Raw genomic sequence first — 14013 nt, 5'->3', positions numbered from 1 at the left:
TCCAGGGTTTTATCATTTCATCTTGTGCATTTGGCCTGCCCATTGTGTTCGACTTTTCATTATGTTATTTTGCACTATTTATTTATCCTGTTACTTTATGTATTTTATTGTGATGTAATTTTTCGTTGTTTTGTATTTTATTTTGCTGTATTGTATTTTCAGGCTTTGTCTCATGTTAGCTGCCCCAAGTCCCCTTTGGGGAGATGGTGATGGGGTATAAATAAAGTTTATTATATTTTTATTCTTATTCTTATTATTTGGAGTTGTAGTTCACCTATATCCAGAGAACACTGTGGACTCAAACAATGATGGATCTGGACCAAACTTGGCACAGATACTCAATATGCCCAAATGTAAACACAAGTGGAATTTGGGGGAAATAGACCTTGACATTTGGGAGTTGTAGTTGCTGGGATTTATAGTTTACCTACAATCAAAGAGCACCCTGAACCCCACCAATGATAGAATTGGGCCAAACTTCCCACACAGAACCCCCATGAAGGAACTCACTGGCATGACCCCCAGGTTGAGAAACACTGATCTTTAGAGCAGTTCGATCCCACTTTAATTGTCATGGCCCAATGCTATGGAATTCTAAGAGGTTTCGTTTTACAGTGTCCTTAGTCCTTCTCTGCCAGAGTGCCAGTGCCACACCAAACTGCACCACATAGGATGTCATAGTATTGATCCAGGGTGGCTGCAAGTGAAGTCAAAACTGCATGAATTCTACAGTGGAGATGAACCCTTAGTAGCTTTTGCATGATTGCATGCAGCACTTCCTCTTATATATGTATGCACATACAATTACTTCTCTTAAAGAAGAACGTTTTTAAGAGAGAGCAGGAAGAAGTGCAGTAGGTTCTATGTGATTATCATAATCATCTCTCTACATAAAGGTTTATGAATGTATGTTTGTCTCTTTGTACAGACCTGCTCAATGAAGTGGCCCTCTGGGATGTCACTGGGAAAGCAAGGTGATGTGTATATGAGGAGGAGGGAGAAAGGAAAGGGAAAAGGAGGAAAGAACCCTACTTCCTCCAAGGTGAACTGAACCACCTAAACTGGCCTCTGCAGACAAATGGATACTTCACCACAGACATCAGAAGAGCTGCAAGACCGAAAACAAGCCAAGAGAGGAAAGACAAAGATCCACCCAGAGGAAAAGTGTTCTTGCCATACATGAAGGAAACCACTGACCGCATTGGGAAGCTGATGAAGAAACACAACCTACAAATGATCTTCAGACCCACTAAGAAAATCCAACAAATGCTATGTTCAGCAAAGGACAAGAGGGATCCTCTCACTTCTGTAGGAGTCTACCGTATACCATGCAGCTGTGGACAAGTCTACATAGGGACCACCAGACGCAGCGCCCAAACACAAATCAAGGAAAATGAAAGGCACTGCAGACTACTTCAACCAGAGAAGTCAGCCATAGCAGAGCACTTGATGAACCAACCTGGACACAGCATATTATTTGAGAACACAGAAATTCTGGACTACTCTAACTAATACCATGTCAGGCTACACAGAGAAGCCATTGAAATCCACAAGAGTGTGAACAATTTCAACAGAAAGGAAGAAACCATGAAAATGAACAAAATTTGGCTACCAGTATTAAAACACTCGAAAATCAGGACAGTAAATAATGAGCAACACTCAAAAGCAGGAGAATTCCTGACGAGAATCAATCAGAGCCAGCTAATGCCTCTCAACAAAGGATTTCCCCAGGCCACAACCAACCAGGCTTTGAAGCTGCAGGGTCATTACATGCTAATCAAGGTGGTGAATTGCAACATGTATGCTTGCCTCAAGTAGACAAGAGTTCTTTCTTCCACCCTGGACATTCTACAGATATAAACCTCACTTGGCTAGTTTCCAACAGAGCCCTCAATCTCTGAGGATGAGGATGAGGATGCCTGCCATAGATGTGGCTGAAACTTGAGGAGAGAATGCTTCTGGAACATGGCCGTACAACCCGGAAAACTCACAACAACCTAAAGAGGAAAGAAGTGAAAGAAAAGAAAGGAAGAGGGAGGGAGGGAGGAAAGAAAGAAAGAAAAGGCAGGAAGGGTGGAGGGTGAAAAAGAGGGGGGTGAAAGCAGGGGGCAGTGGTCCTGGCACTTGGTAATGCTAGTTGTATACACTATTTTAACTGTTTTACATTATTTTAATTAGGCTCTATGTTTATATTTTGATGTTTATAGGCTACAGACTTTAATATTGCCCTTTAATGCTGTGAGCCACTCTGTGTCTCAATCAAATGATAAAAGTAAAATAATAACAACAACAACAACAACAACAATAATAATAATAAAAATTAAAACACATACATATCCATCCAGTTAAGCAGAGCGATTTATTTAGGATACTTAGAAAAGATAGGTACTAGATATTACTGTTAATATGAAAGGCAACCCTATCTTTCCAGATGCTGCATTTTCTAATGACTTGATACCTGTAGATGACGAGTCCTAAGGTGCACTTTACCAGGCTACTGTGGAAACAACGAAGAGTTTAGCTACAGTTCTCGATATCCTTAACACTGCTACTAGAGACATAAACATGTTGGGTTTAAAACTTAGTCTTTCACCATGCAAAGCAATTGAAAGCTTTCAGACAATAGAACCAAACTGTAGTGCAGATATGCATAGCGAAGTAGAACACGATTGTCTGGATGAGGGCAAAATGGGAACAGTTGGTGGCATGCAGCTGGATGTTTTGACTCAAAACGCCCAAGTGGAATTGAGTTGTTAAGTCAGATGTTTGTAACTTGGGGACAGCCTATATATTCCTCAGCCTCAAAGTCTGTCCATCCCCAGCTTCTGATAGATATCACAGAAAAGTAATCTTTGGCTTCCACAAATTCAGTAAAGGTAGGTCTATCTCAAAGCGTACCTCTATGTGCATGAAGATAGAACACAATCTAGTAAATGGTAAGACATGCTTTCAAAACGTGCTTAGGCAGAGGATGAAATATGGTTTCAGTCTCACAATGTGGCACAACATTGCCACCTTTTGGTCCTCCCAGGATCAGCAATAGTGATCTCAACTTTGTTTAGTCCTTTCTCAAAAGACTGAAAACTCATTTTTGGCAAATATATTCAATCCATCTTACTGAGTAAAATCTGTAAACAAATGCATGACTCCCACTTGACATACAAAATCTACTCTTATACATCACTCACCTCAACCTATAGCAAAAACATTACTATGGCAGCCAAGAATATGTGCACTTATCAATCACACACAGAAAGGCTATGTATGTGCAAACATAGGAATATACAGTATGACTCCTGCATCTGCAGTACCTGTGGTTTCATTTACATCTGACAATATATGTCCTTCCTTGGTATTTTCTAAGCCTTCCGGGTGATGCTATCGTATGCTTCTGCTGGAATTTGGCCACGAAGTCATACTGGAGGACCTAACTATGACTAGAAAGGTGTCTGTTCTAGGCATTTCCTAGGTTCTCCAGTGTGACTTTAAGGTATGCTTCCACCAGAAGTCATCAATTCAATAGGATTTGCTATTATCTGCAGTTAAGTGTATCCAATGCAAGCCCTGGGGCATATCATCCCCCACTGATACAGGGTATATGGTTTTACTCTAAAGGAGGATTGGATAAATTGCTGAATGGGGCCCATATGGCACAAGGGAAGAGAACCTGCGGTATATGGATGCTTCCAATCTTCCCCTTGATGGGGAAGAAAGGTACACTGTCTCTGAAATAGAGAACATTTTCTTACATGATGCAAACCTTTGTAATTGGATAGGCCAAGGGCACTCAAAAGGGACCGTCTTAATGCAGAATGGGGCAAGGAACTTCAGATGTACCCCTGAATGGAGAAAGAGGAAATGAGCATTAGGGAAATTGTTGTTGTTGTGTGCCTTCAAATGTTCCCGACTTGTGAAGACTTTCAGCTAAACCTGTCATAGGGTTTTCCTGGCAAATTTTGTTCGTGTGTGTGTGGGGGGGGGGGGGGGTTGCTGTAGTCTTCCTCTGAGGTTGAGAGTGTGTGACCTGTGGAAAGTTATCCAGTGAGTTTTCATTGCTGAACACTGTTCTCCAAAGTCACATTCAAACACTCAAGCCACTACACCATTACAGAAGGGGTGGGGCTAAATAACACAAGGGGAGACTATCATCCAGACTGCTTGGTGAGTCCTGGGGACCGGAACAGTCTAGGATCTAAGACAACTATCTCTCATTATTGCTTGACCTTTTCTCACACCGCAGGCCTTCCCATCCACTATAGCACCGACACTTGAATTCTTCAATCATCTTGACCAGATCCTCCTTAGACAAGTAACCTGTCAGAATGAAACCTGGCTCCTTGGGGTGCTTAGTGATGGTATAGTGATCAGGACTGAGATGCAGGAAAGCTTCTGGGTGATTGTCCTGCCGCACGCAACGGCCGTTCTTGGAGCACACGACTTGGCTGCATAGCTTGGCACCGCTGGTTACATTCACAATGTATGGGCCAAGCAGAGTGTCCACATACTTCTTCACTCCAAGACAGGCTTCCTGAAAGTTAAAAAGCACATGGTCCCAGAAAAAGGTTTAACCTTTGAAGGGATAATAAAATACATTATAAAATTGGAGTGGACTTCAAGGTCCAACTTCCTGGCTAGTATTGCAAAACCACCCCCAAAGCACCCTAGACAGATGGCCATCCAACAGCTGAAGAAGAGTCCACCAGCTTCCAATACACACTGCTTTATTGTCAAAAGGTTCTTAACATCAGAGTAAGTGGTATTCTCCCTTAAGGCATGGGTGAGGAAGCTTTTCCCCTCCAAAAACCAGACTGATAAAATCCCCAGAAAATGTGTCCCATACTTTATGCAAAAATCATATTACATGAAGAATCCTGAAATGGATCCCTCATGAAATACACAGCCCTACTGTACATACATGTAGTACCTCTAAATACAGATGGAGGAACAAAATAAGAATCAAAACAGTGTGTTTGGGAGCCTAGATCCCAACTATAACCAGACTCTAGGCCTCTTGTGTTTCTGACACCTCCAAGCAATTCCCTTGACTTAAGACAGTATACCCAGAGAGTTACAAAATTCTTCTCCCAGTTTCTGACTGATTAAATGGCAGATCTTTAAATCCCCTTTTTATCCTTCCTCCAAGAGCCCACCGTGACATACTAAGTTATCCCACCTTCCACAGTTGTTCTTACAATAACCCAATGAGGTCAAGTTACAGTGAGAGATACAGACAGGCCTAGGACTGCCTACCCAGCAAACTTCACCCTTTTTTACAATACTTGGGTAAAACACAACAAGGCAGACTTATTGTAATGGAATTATTGACTGATAACTGGTTCTATATCATCTATTGTGTGTCATTTGCCACAGCTGACAGACAACTTATGGGCATTTGTTAATGATGTGTCTGAATGACAAGCAAAGTGAGTTTGAATATTTAATTTATGGTCCATTTTTATAAATATTGTATTTTGCCAGTTGACAAATTAAGGATTAAAAGTTCTTAGTGGCCTTTGGCTGCATGCAACAAAGTTTTATCAGTATCAAAGTGTGGACTCAACCTTTTAACAATCTTACCACTACACAACACTGGCTCTTACCTGTGAATAACTGTAATTGGAGCTCCCCCATAAGATGACCCCAGCTGCCCCTTGAGAAGCACTCTCTCCTATGGTGTGGGCTAGGTCCTCCTGCAGGACAGATGGAAGCAAACAGCATGAGAACGCAAGCACTCTCTTACCAGCCATCTAGACTCAAGCATCGTAATGAAGACATCTAGACACTGCTACTAAGAGCTGAAATAGCAGCCTTTTAATAATACTGGTCATAGAAAAGACAGCATATTAGTAAACGGGTTAAGAACCTTTACTCCATTCCTTTGATTAATAGAGTGTTCCTATTTATTTTTAAAGGTCTAAGTTAAATAAGACTGCATTCTTCTATTTCAGTGGATTTTTTGGAATCATTCATTATCCAGATCCATTTTATAATACCTCTTACTCATTGTTTTTCTCAATACACAGGTGTGGGAAACTCATGGCCCTATAGACATTGTTGGACTTTGATTCCCAAGTGTTCTTATCACTAATAATAATAATAATAGTAACAACAAATACTACAACAACAATAAAACTTTATTTATATACCACCCTATCACCCCAAAGGGACTCAGGGTGGAAGATCCAAGACAAGAGTGAGGGGAGATTTAGTCCAGCGATATCTGCACATCATCCCTCTTCTAAGGTGGGGCATATTTTCGTCCAGATTGTGCCAACAATAGTTTGCTTATTTTGTGTCTTCAAATGTCTCCCTCCTATGTAATATCAGTTAGCATTAATACATTAAGATATTTTTTATATTTTATATTATATGTATTTTGGAACTTATAATAAGCTCTAAAATATAAATCTCATAAATAAATAAATAAGCAGTTGTGATCCGTGTAAAACTGAGGATGGATCATCTAAGTGAAGTGATCAAAATAAGGATATTTAAAGATGATGATAGTAAGGAGGAGGAGAAAATATGGCTTTTGTTCTAAACCACCACCACAAGCACAGGAAACTTGACATTATTCATCTACATTATTTATGACTTCTAAAATGAAAGCAAAATGAATTTTCCCAGTTCATGTCATATTCATACCACAAAAATTTTCAGCCCTGACTCAATAACAAAACCTTATACTTCAAAAAACGTGTCATGTGAAATAGAAAATGTAACATAAATGTTGATTTATGTTACATTTTCTATTTCAAGCAACACATGTGGCAGAAATTGAAAAATCAACATTTCCATTTAATCTAGCAAAATGCTGCTGTTCAGACTGATGTGCTGGGAGCATGCCATTTCCCAAAAGAAACATTAGAGCACATCTATCATCTGTGCCTCTATCAGTTGCAAATGTTTCGTGCTGAACGCAAGCTGAAACCAAGTCTCCAAGCACACACCACTGAAACCCACAAATCTTACTTCCAAATAATGCTTTACTTATTGAACATTTTATCAAATACTGTCCTGGGAAAAGCTTACCTGTGTGAGGAATATCTGAGTAAATTCATAAGCAAGGGAAGCATAAGGTAAGACTGGGATGCTGCCATTCCCTGATTGGTTCACCATCCTGAAAGCCTCCTGGATTCGGGGACGGACAAACTTGAGGGTCTTGTTGCTGAGGAATTCAAGATCCCTGGGGAGATAAATGCTGGGGTACAGAGCTCGGCTTTGGTTCCAGAGCCACTGCAGTTCATCATTCCTCTGTTTCTCGATCTCCGGACAGTCCCCTGTGTAACTTGCATTCTTGTAATCATAGTTATAACAGTTTGGGAAACCATAGAAGCCCCAGAAACCTTCAGGCCTCAGAGTTTTGCCGAGAGCCAATGTTTGTTCCATGAATGCTCGGCCACTTTGCTCAAATTCTAGTTGGGCTGTCCTGGCCACTTTGTCAGCCGGCCAGTCTGGATGTTTCTCTTTAACCAGGTCTATAGACTTATTCTGGTAGATTTCCATGGAATCCCAGTTCCGAACCCAAAAAGGACGCCAGCTCTCCCAGTCCACCACGGCCAAGCCTTTGAAGTCCACCTCCTCGATGGCTTCCTTAATGTCCTGCTGAGCCTTCTGGAGATGATCTTTTAGACTGCCATTTTGTGGGAGACCCCCAAAGACTGGAAATCCATCCTCCATGTAGTGAGGATAATATCCCAACCTGTTGCTGTAGAAAAGGGTGATATCCCCTCCTGAGAAAGATTCATTCTGGTTGAGGACGACATCAAATATTCCCAGGTCCAAGGAGACGTTGTATTTCTCTTGGCAGACTTGACTGGGTGCATTCCAAACAGTGATGAAGGAATGATGTAGTATTGCTGGGCCTTTCCTGGCCAGTCCAAAGTCCCAAGGTGTTATAAAAACACTGAGGAAGAAGACCCAGCTTCCTGTCCAGTCTGCCACGATAATCAGCATTTTGAAACAGGATTTCCCCAAATTATTCCAGTCTTTGCATCCCTTTCGACACCAACAGCTTTGTGACAAAGGAAGAATGCGTGACTTCCAGTAAATGGGGAACTTTATTTCAAGAGAGGTGGAAAAAAGGAGTTGTTTTTTTTGCAAAAAAATTAAAATCTTCCGTATCCCACTTAACGGATGAAAAAAACAGTAACAGAAGTAGCCACAAATTCTTGTCACTTCTTGTTGTTGTTCCTTAATCTGTTTACTATATTACCAAAGAAGAATCAAGCAATGAATAGAAACAAGAATCCTACAATAAACTGTGTTCCTGAAAAATTGCACTAACCTTTGATATTTTCTTTTCCAGTGAACACGGCTTTTGGTAGAGATCACTGTTATCAGAATAGCTGTAAAAGTAGTAACATTGGCTTATGCCAAAGCCAGTTTAACTTTCATTTAGAGTCACTTTTGTTCCTCATTACAAAAAATCTCAGGGTCACTCCCTCCAGGCAGATTGGATATATAAGTTCCAAAATGAATTGGTTAATGTTTGATCCCCTAAAGAGAAAAAGGAAAAAGTGAGCACATAAGAGGTCAAAACAAGAATCTAGAGATCCCAGTTAGGAGTCTTAACACAGCAGAGTCCAGCATTTGTCATCCCTTATTGCAGAAACTCTTGCAACAGCTCCAGCTGATGCCAAGAGAACAGTGGCTTGGCTACAACCACCTAGGAAGCTTGTAGCCAAAATGAGATTTTAATAGAATAATTTAATAATTTTAATAATAATTAATAATAATTTTAATAGAATAGCTCTTCATTCACAATCTTAGTAACATGAAAAGAACCTGAAAAGATTCAAATTATAACAATCTATCAAACTGGAGCTTGAAAACTTTCTTTTTTGCAAATGCTGGACTCTGCTTCAAATCCCGAAACTAGCCATGCTAGCTAGGGGATTCTGTCAATGGCAATTCCAACACTTATATATAAAACTAAGTTATATTGCTTGATTTCCTACTTTTATCATCCCCTCCCCCTGGTGAAAACAAAGATCCATAACTGCACTTCACAGACACATCTGAAAAATTCCCTATATATAGCTATACTTTAAACTACTCTGGAGTCTTACTAGATGCTATTAATGGCATCCATGGCTGGCTAGCTTTTTAATACTGAGCAGTCATTTCTCATTTCCTTTTTATTCTTATTCAGATATATTAAATCATAGTTTGACTACAGACATTCCTGTGTAGAACTATTTCTACGCATTATTCCCTTTATATATTTTGGATTGCAAAACCCATTAGTCCCAACCAGCATGGTTAGTGGCTAGAGTGATTTTTTTTTTATCATGTAAGAGGTGACTTGAGAAATTGCAAATCTCTTCTGGTGTGAGAGAATTGGTTGTCTGCAGGGACATTGCCCAGGGGATGCCCGGATGCTTTACCATCCTGTGGGGGGGCTTCTAACTATACAATGTATCAGTAACTTGGCCTTACCGTAACTTATTTGTACATGTACCTTTGCTGGAAGCTGGAGCGGACAGATGGGAGCTCACCCGATCTTGTGGATTTGAACCGCCAACCTTCAGGTTAGCAGTTCAGCAGGCACAAGGGTTTAACCCATTGCACCACTGCAGCTTGAGTGATGTTAGTTACGACATAAAATCTGTGTCTTAGTCTCATGTGGCAGAAAGATGTTCCACAGGATTTATCATTAAAGTACTTGGAACATACCTTTAGCAGTCCCTTCCAACCCTATGAGCTATGGTTTGATTATATAAACTACATGTCCAAAGCAGCAATAAAAGTCAACAGAATAGTCAGAGCAAAGACTTCCCAAAAGGGATGTTGGGCCATTAGTTATAACATAGAGATATGAAAAGTTTGTTGTTGTTGTATGCCTTCAAGTTGTTTCTAACCTATGGCAACTCTAAGGCACACCTATCACAGGAATGTTGTTTCACACTCGTCTATGGCCAAAAGGAGCCTAAATGTTTTGATCTATCCCCCCCACCCCACAAATGTTTAGAATCAAAAATTTCATATCATTTCCAGTAAACTGGATATTTCGAATTCATTTCCAGAATGTGCAATATTAGAGGATGACAAGAAAGTAGCAGCCAGTTAAGAAGCAGGAATTATCAATGTGTACGATCATAAAAGACGACATTCATATTGAAGCACTGTCACCTGACCAAATTAAGTGATAGTTTCCAATTCCTCAGCAGGCAAAAGTCCAACCATCTTCCTTGCCCCAAGTAAAAGATGTATTTTTAAATGTTTTAATTGTTGTTTTATTGTTTTATCCCACTCCCATCTTCCATTCCTTGTACATGCAATTTATACAGCAAACTACAGAAGTTACATTTGAAATATCAATCTCAATCTTAATTTTTCCACTCCACATCTTAGCCCATTCTCTAATTCCTAACTGGTTCCCACATCCTCTTAATTATTTTAACCTTTTAGATTTTTCTATATTATTGCATTTGCAGATTGTAATTTCCACATTTAACATATTAACTATATAGTTATACCAATTTGTCAGACGTATTGATCTCTCTCATTAGAACTCACAGGCTTCTCAGGCGTTAAATCCTCACAGTTCTGCCTTATTAATAATCACAAGACCAACTCATATGAAATCACTTGATACTTTTTCTGTGAATCTACCAGTCACCGACAATTCCTTTTTATCTCCAATTAAGACCTGGGTTTTGTTTAACAAGAGTAAAGAACAGAAACAGAGGGAAAGAGCCCCCCCCCCCCCCAAATCCCACCCACCACAATCCCATTTCGGAAGTGGCCCACGAGGACACCCACGTAGATAAGAGCAGGGAGAGATGCCAGGAAATGTTAGTCTTGGCTGTCAAGAGGAATACACATTTACAGTGCAATAAATTCTTAGAGTAGTTGCAAAATCAACAGGAGACATTTCTGAAACTGTGGCTGGTGCGGCACACAAACACTCGGAAGCAAGCATCTATTTCACAAGACTGAACATAACAGAAAATTATCATTTTTATTGTTCTCATTGAATGCTACAATTAAAGGCAATAGTTATGATTTTGCATGCAGCCATATACACATCCAGATTTTGAATTGAGGACACCTAATTATTTATCAATATTGACATTTGTTTGATGATTTTGTTTGATTGATGATTCATATTCAATATGAAGAGGCAACCACTGCTGCCTCTTCATATTGAATAATGTTGCGATAAGGATTTGATCAGAGTTACAAAGTCTTGGAATTCAACCCCACACTGCCCAAGTCTCAAGTCCTCAATGAGGAGCAGTTAGTTAGTTTAGTATAGATTAAGGGTTTCCCTTCCCCCATGTCTCCTGAATGACAGCTGGAAATGTATCTCTCTTCTCCCTTTCTGCTCTCATTCTGATTTTTCTTTAATTGACACTTTTCTATTGAAAGCCTTTTTGAATCTGACTTCTGCCTTTTTACACTTTAGTATGGAGAGTATGTGCTGTGTGCTTTGCGATCTCTCTCTGTTTGTGTGTCAGGAGAGATGCAGCGATTGTTTTCCCCTCTCTTTGAAACCTGAGAAGTGATGGATGTTAGAGTAGATCAGGCTCAGTTCTTAAGAAATGCAGTTATTGTTTATTATTATTGTAAATAAACACTTTTGTGAGTTTTATGATTAGACTCTGCATGTTTGCCTCATAAGCTCTTAATCCTTTACAGTCACATCACACGGCACTTCACGCTTTGCTCGCTAATCTGCTGAATGCTCAACTTTTGTATCCCATTTATGCTTTTGGATACTCTGCTATATTTTAGGGTAGTTTTCCCAGCAAAAGTATGATAGCTGGAACCTAATGCTACGCTAGTTGCGTAATGTGGCTGTGAATTAAGGAAAGGGTGTGCAAGACAGCAGAGCGAGTGAGAGATGCAGCTGTGGCAGGATACCATTGAAGTAATTTAACTCAGGTGGACAGGATAAGAGTGAAGTAATGTAACAGTAATTGGCAAACGTATGATAGCAGGGACCCAATGCTGGTTGTGTGACATGGGTCAGAATGAGAGAAGCGAAGACGTTACATATTTGAGCGTGTTTGCATATGATATCCGGATAGCCTTAAACACTATGCTTGGCTGTTTGTTGTCCCCCTCTCCTTTCTGCCCCGCCCCCCTTTCTGGCAAACTATCTTGCCAGGACTCTGTTGCACCTTCGTCTCTCACTTGTTGCGCTGTCTCATTCACGTGTTCCCCTCGTTAATTCAGACCCGCATTATGCAACCAGCGTAAGGTCCCAGCAGGGCCGTAGCCAGAAAAAAATTTCGGGAGGGGTTGAAAATTTTGCAAGGGCAGGGGGTTGAAAATTTCACGGGGGGGGGGGGGGGAGGGTTGAAACCTGCCTCCTAGCTCATGCTGAAGCAAAGAGCACAGCAGGGGGCAGAGCAGCCTTCAATAGCTTGCAGCTCTGCCCCTGTCAACCACCTCCACCAAGTCTGGCCTCCTTAATGAGAGCATTCAACATCCCCCCCCCCCCAACTTGGTTGCTTCACTACATCGGCTATTGCTGCAAGTAATGACAGTGTGAATAAATTGTCAATATTTGCTTGAGATAGTGCTTGCAGTTCTGGAGGGACTCCTAATGTTTTGCATCTCATAGACTTAGCATGGGGATTTGGTTAACCAGTTAAAATTCATGAGTAAACCAGGTTTTTTTAAAATCTGAAACATTTCGGGGAGGGTTTGAACCTCTAAAACCACCCCCTCGCTACAGGCCTGGGTCCCAGGTACTAGTGTAGGGTCCCAGCTATCATACTTTTGCTTTTTTTTTTCTCAAACACAAACTCCACCTGAAGTTACCATTTCATGTTAGATGTTCAAATTGTCCTGCCTGCATAGCCAATTAACAGTAATGCAAAGCTCCTGTAAAGTCTCTCTTGCAATTTTGCAACAGTTCTGTAGTATTGAAAGTTTTGATATTGTTTGGGGTGTATACATTTGGGGGGGGGGGGGGGATCCAGAATAATAAACTGTTAGGGTTGTATTGCTGCAATGCCAGCTTTTAAAACTTCGTACTTTTAAATGCATTACAACTGTACACTCAGTTTGCTTTTGATACGATAAATAAATAAGAGTTGTATTCATTTTATACAATGCCATGAACAGTAGCAACACAATTCCCTGCTGCAAGCAGTTCACAATCAATACTGCAGCAAGGGGGGGGGGGGGAGTCAACGCAGAGCAAGGAAAGAAAGGGACCATTCACATTTTCCAAGTAAAGGGTATGACTCAAAGGAAGTCAGGCAGCCCTCATCTGGAAGGAACTGACAGGAAGCAGGTCCTTCCAAAAACCTCAGGCAGAAAGGCAGAGTATAGCTTTCCTCCCTGGACAAAAATGGGCACTTGCACATCCAAAGGCGTGGCTGCAGTTTTGAACTTCAGCTCCCAGAATCCCCTGACCATCGGCTGCGGATAATGGGAGCTGGAGTCCAGAAAAACCAAGGAGAGAAGGGCTTAGGTTGAGACCAACCTGGCTCTCTCTGCTCAGCTTTCCGGATGAAAAGGGCTTTTCTCCCTGCTTTCCTCCCCGCAAGAGATGCCTGCACTCCCCGCAAAGAGGGAGGGGAGGCCCAGGTGGGGCACTAGCTTGTGGTCCCCATCCAAGGGATCTCCGAAAAGGGAGAAGGAAGGAAGGAAGCAAGCAAGCAAGCAAGGCGACTCACCGGGTGCCGGCTAAGCGGGATATGCAGCTCCCGCCCCTTTCCCAAACTTGGGCCCAATAGAAGGCGAGGCGCGGACGTCACTTCCAAGACCCCTGGGCCTCTTCAAGCGGCACCTGGACCTTCTTGAAGGCGCGCGTCTTAAAGGCACAGTGGGAAATCGATGATGATGATGATGATATCTGGTGGCAGAGGACTCTTACAAGTAAAACAAGCAGCCGAAGAAGAAAAACACGCCCTGGCAGAATATGCCAAGAAAAGCCAAGAACCTGCTTTAATTGAAGTCAATAATCGGAAACTTCTCAAAGCACAGCAGACAAAGAACCAGTACAAGAAAACTGCACTCCAAACCAGAGTTGATAGCTGGCACAACAAA

General features: G+C 41.3%; 1 protein-coding gene across 3 annotated transcripts; it reads right to left on the bottom strand.

Moving 5' to 3' along the window:
• Positions 1-2340: 2340 nt before the first annotated feature.
• HYAL1 (hyaluronidase 1) lies at positions 2341-13746 on the bottom strand. 3 transcript variants are annotated; one of them, XM_067463625.1, is made up of 5 exons: positions 13641-13746; positions 7033-8499; positions 5601-5690; positions 4234-4528; positions 2341-3839 (listed from the first exon to the last, which is right to left on the bottom strand). In XM_067463625.1, exons 2-5 carry the CDS (start codon positions 7954-7956, stop codon positions 3610-3612), a joined length of 1539 nt encoding a protein of 512 aa, XP_067319726.1. In that variant the 5' UTR covers positions 7957-8499; positions 13641-13746; the 3' UTR covers positions 2341-3609. The 3 variants fall into 3 exon arrangements, with proteins under 3 accessions (XP_067319726.1, XP_060621755.2, XP_060621756.2); XM_060765772.2 differs by having other exon boundaries at positions 3831-4528; positions 13641-13745; XM_060765773.2 differs by lacking the exon at positions 13641-13746 and adding an exon at positions 13448-13621 and having other exon boundaries at positions 3831-4528.
• Positions 13747-14013: the final 267 nt, after the last annotated feature.

This window comes from Anolis sagrei, chromosome 2, assembly GCF_037176765.1.
Source record: "Anolis sagrei isolate rAnoSag1 chromosome 2, rAnoSag1.mat, whole genome shotgun sequence".
NCBI classification, from domain to species: Eukaryota; Metazoa; Chordata; class Lepidosauria; order Squamata; family Dactyloidae; genus Anolis; species Anolis sagrei.
Note: the sequence above shows the minus strand (reverse complement) of the source record. Positions and strands in the feature narration are given on the sequence as shown.

What these genes read in the sequence shown, in the direction of transcription:
- HYAL1 (XM_067463625.1), bottom strand. Translation starts at nt 7,956, where the DNA reads ATGCTGATTATCGTGGCAGACTGGACAGGAAGCTGGGTCTTCTTCCTC. An exon ending in CTCAGATATTCCTCACACAG is followed by an intron (nt 5,691 to 7,032) that starts GTAAGCTTTTCC and finishes TCTGTCCTGCAG; the next exon opens with GAGGACCTAGCCCACACCAT. An exon ending in CCAATTACAGTTATTCACAG is followed by an intron (nt 4,529 to 5,600) that starts GTAAGAGCCAGT and finishes TTTAACTTTCAG; the next exon opens with GAAGCCTGTCTTGGAGTGAA.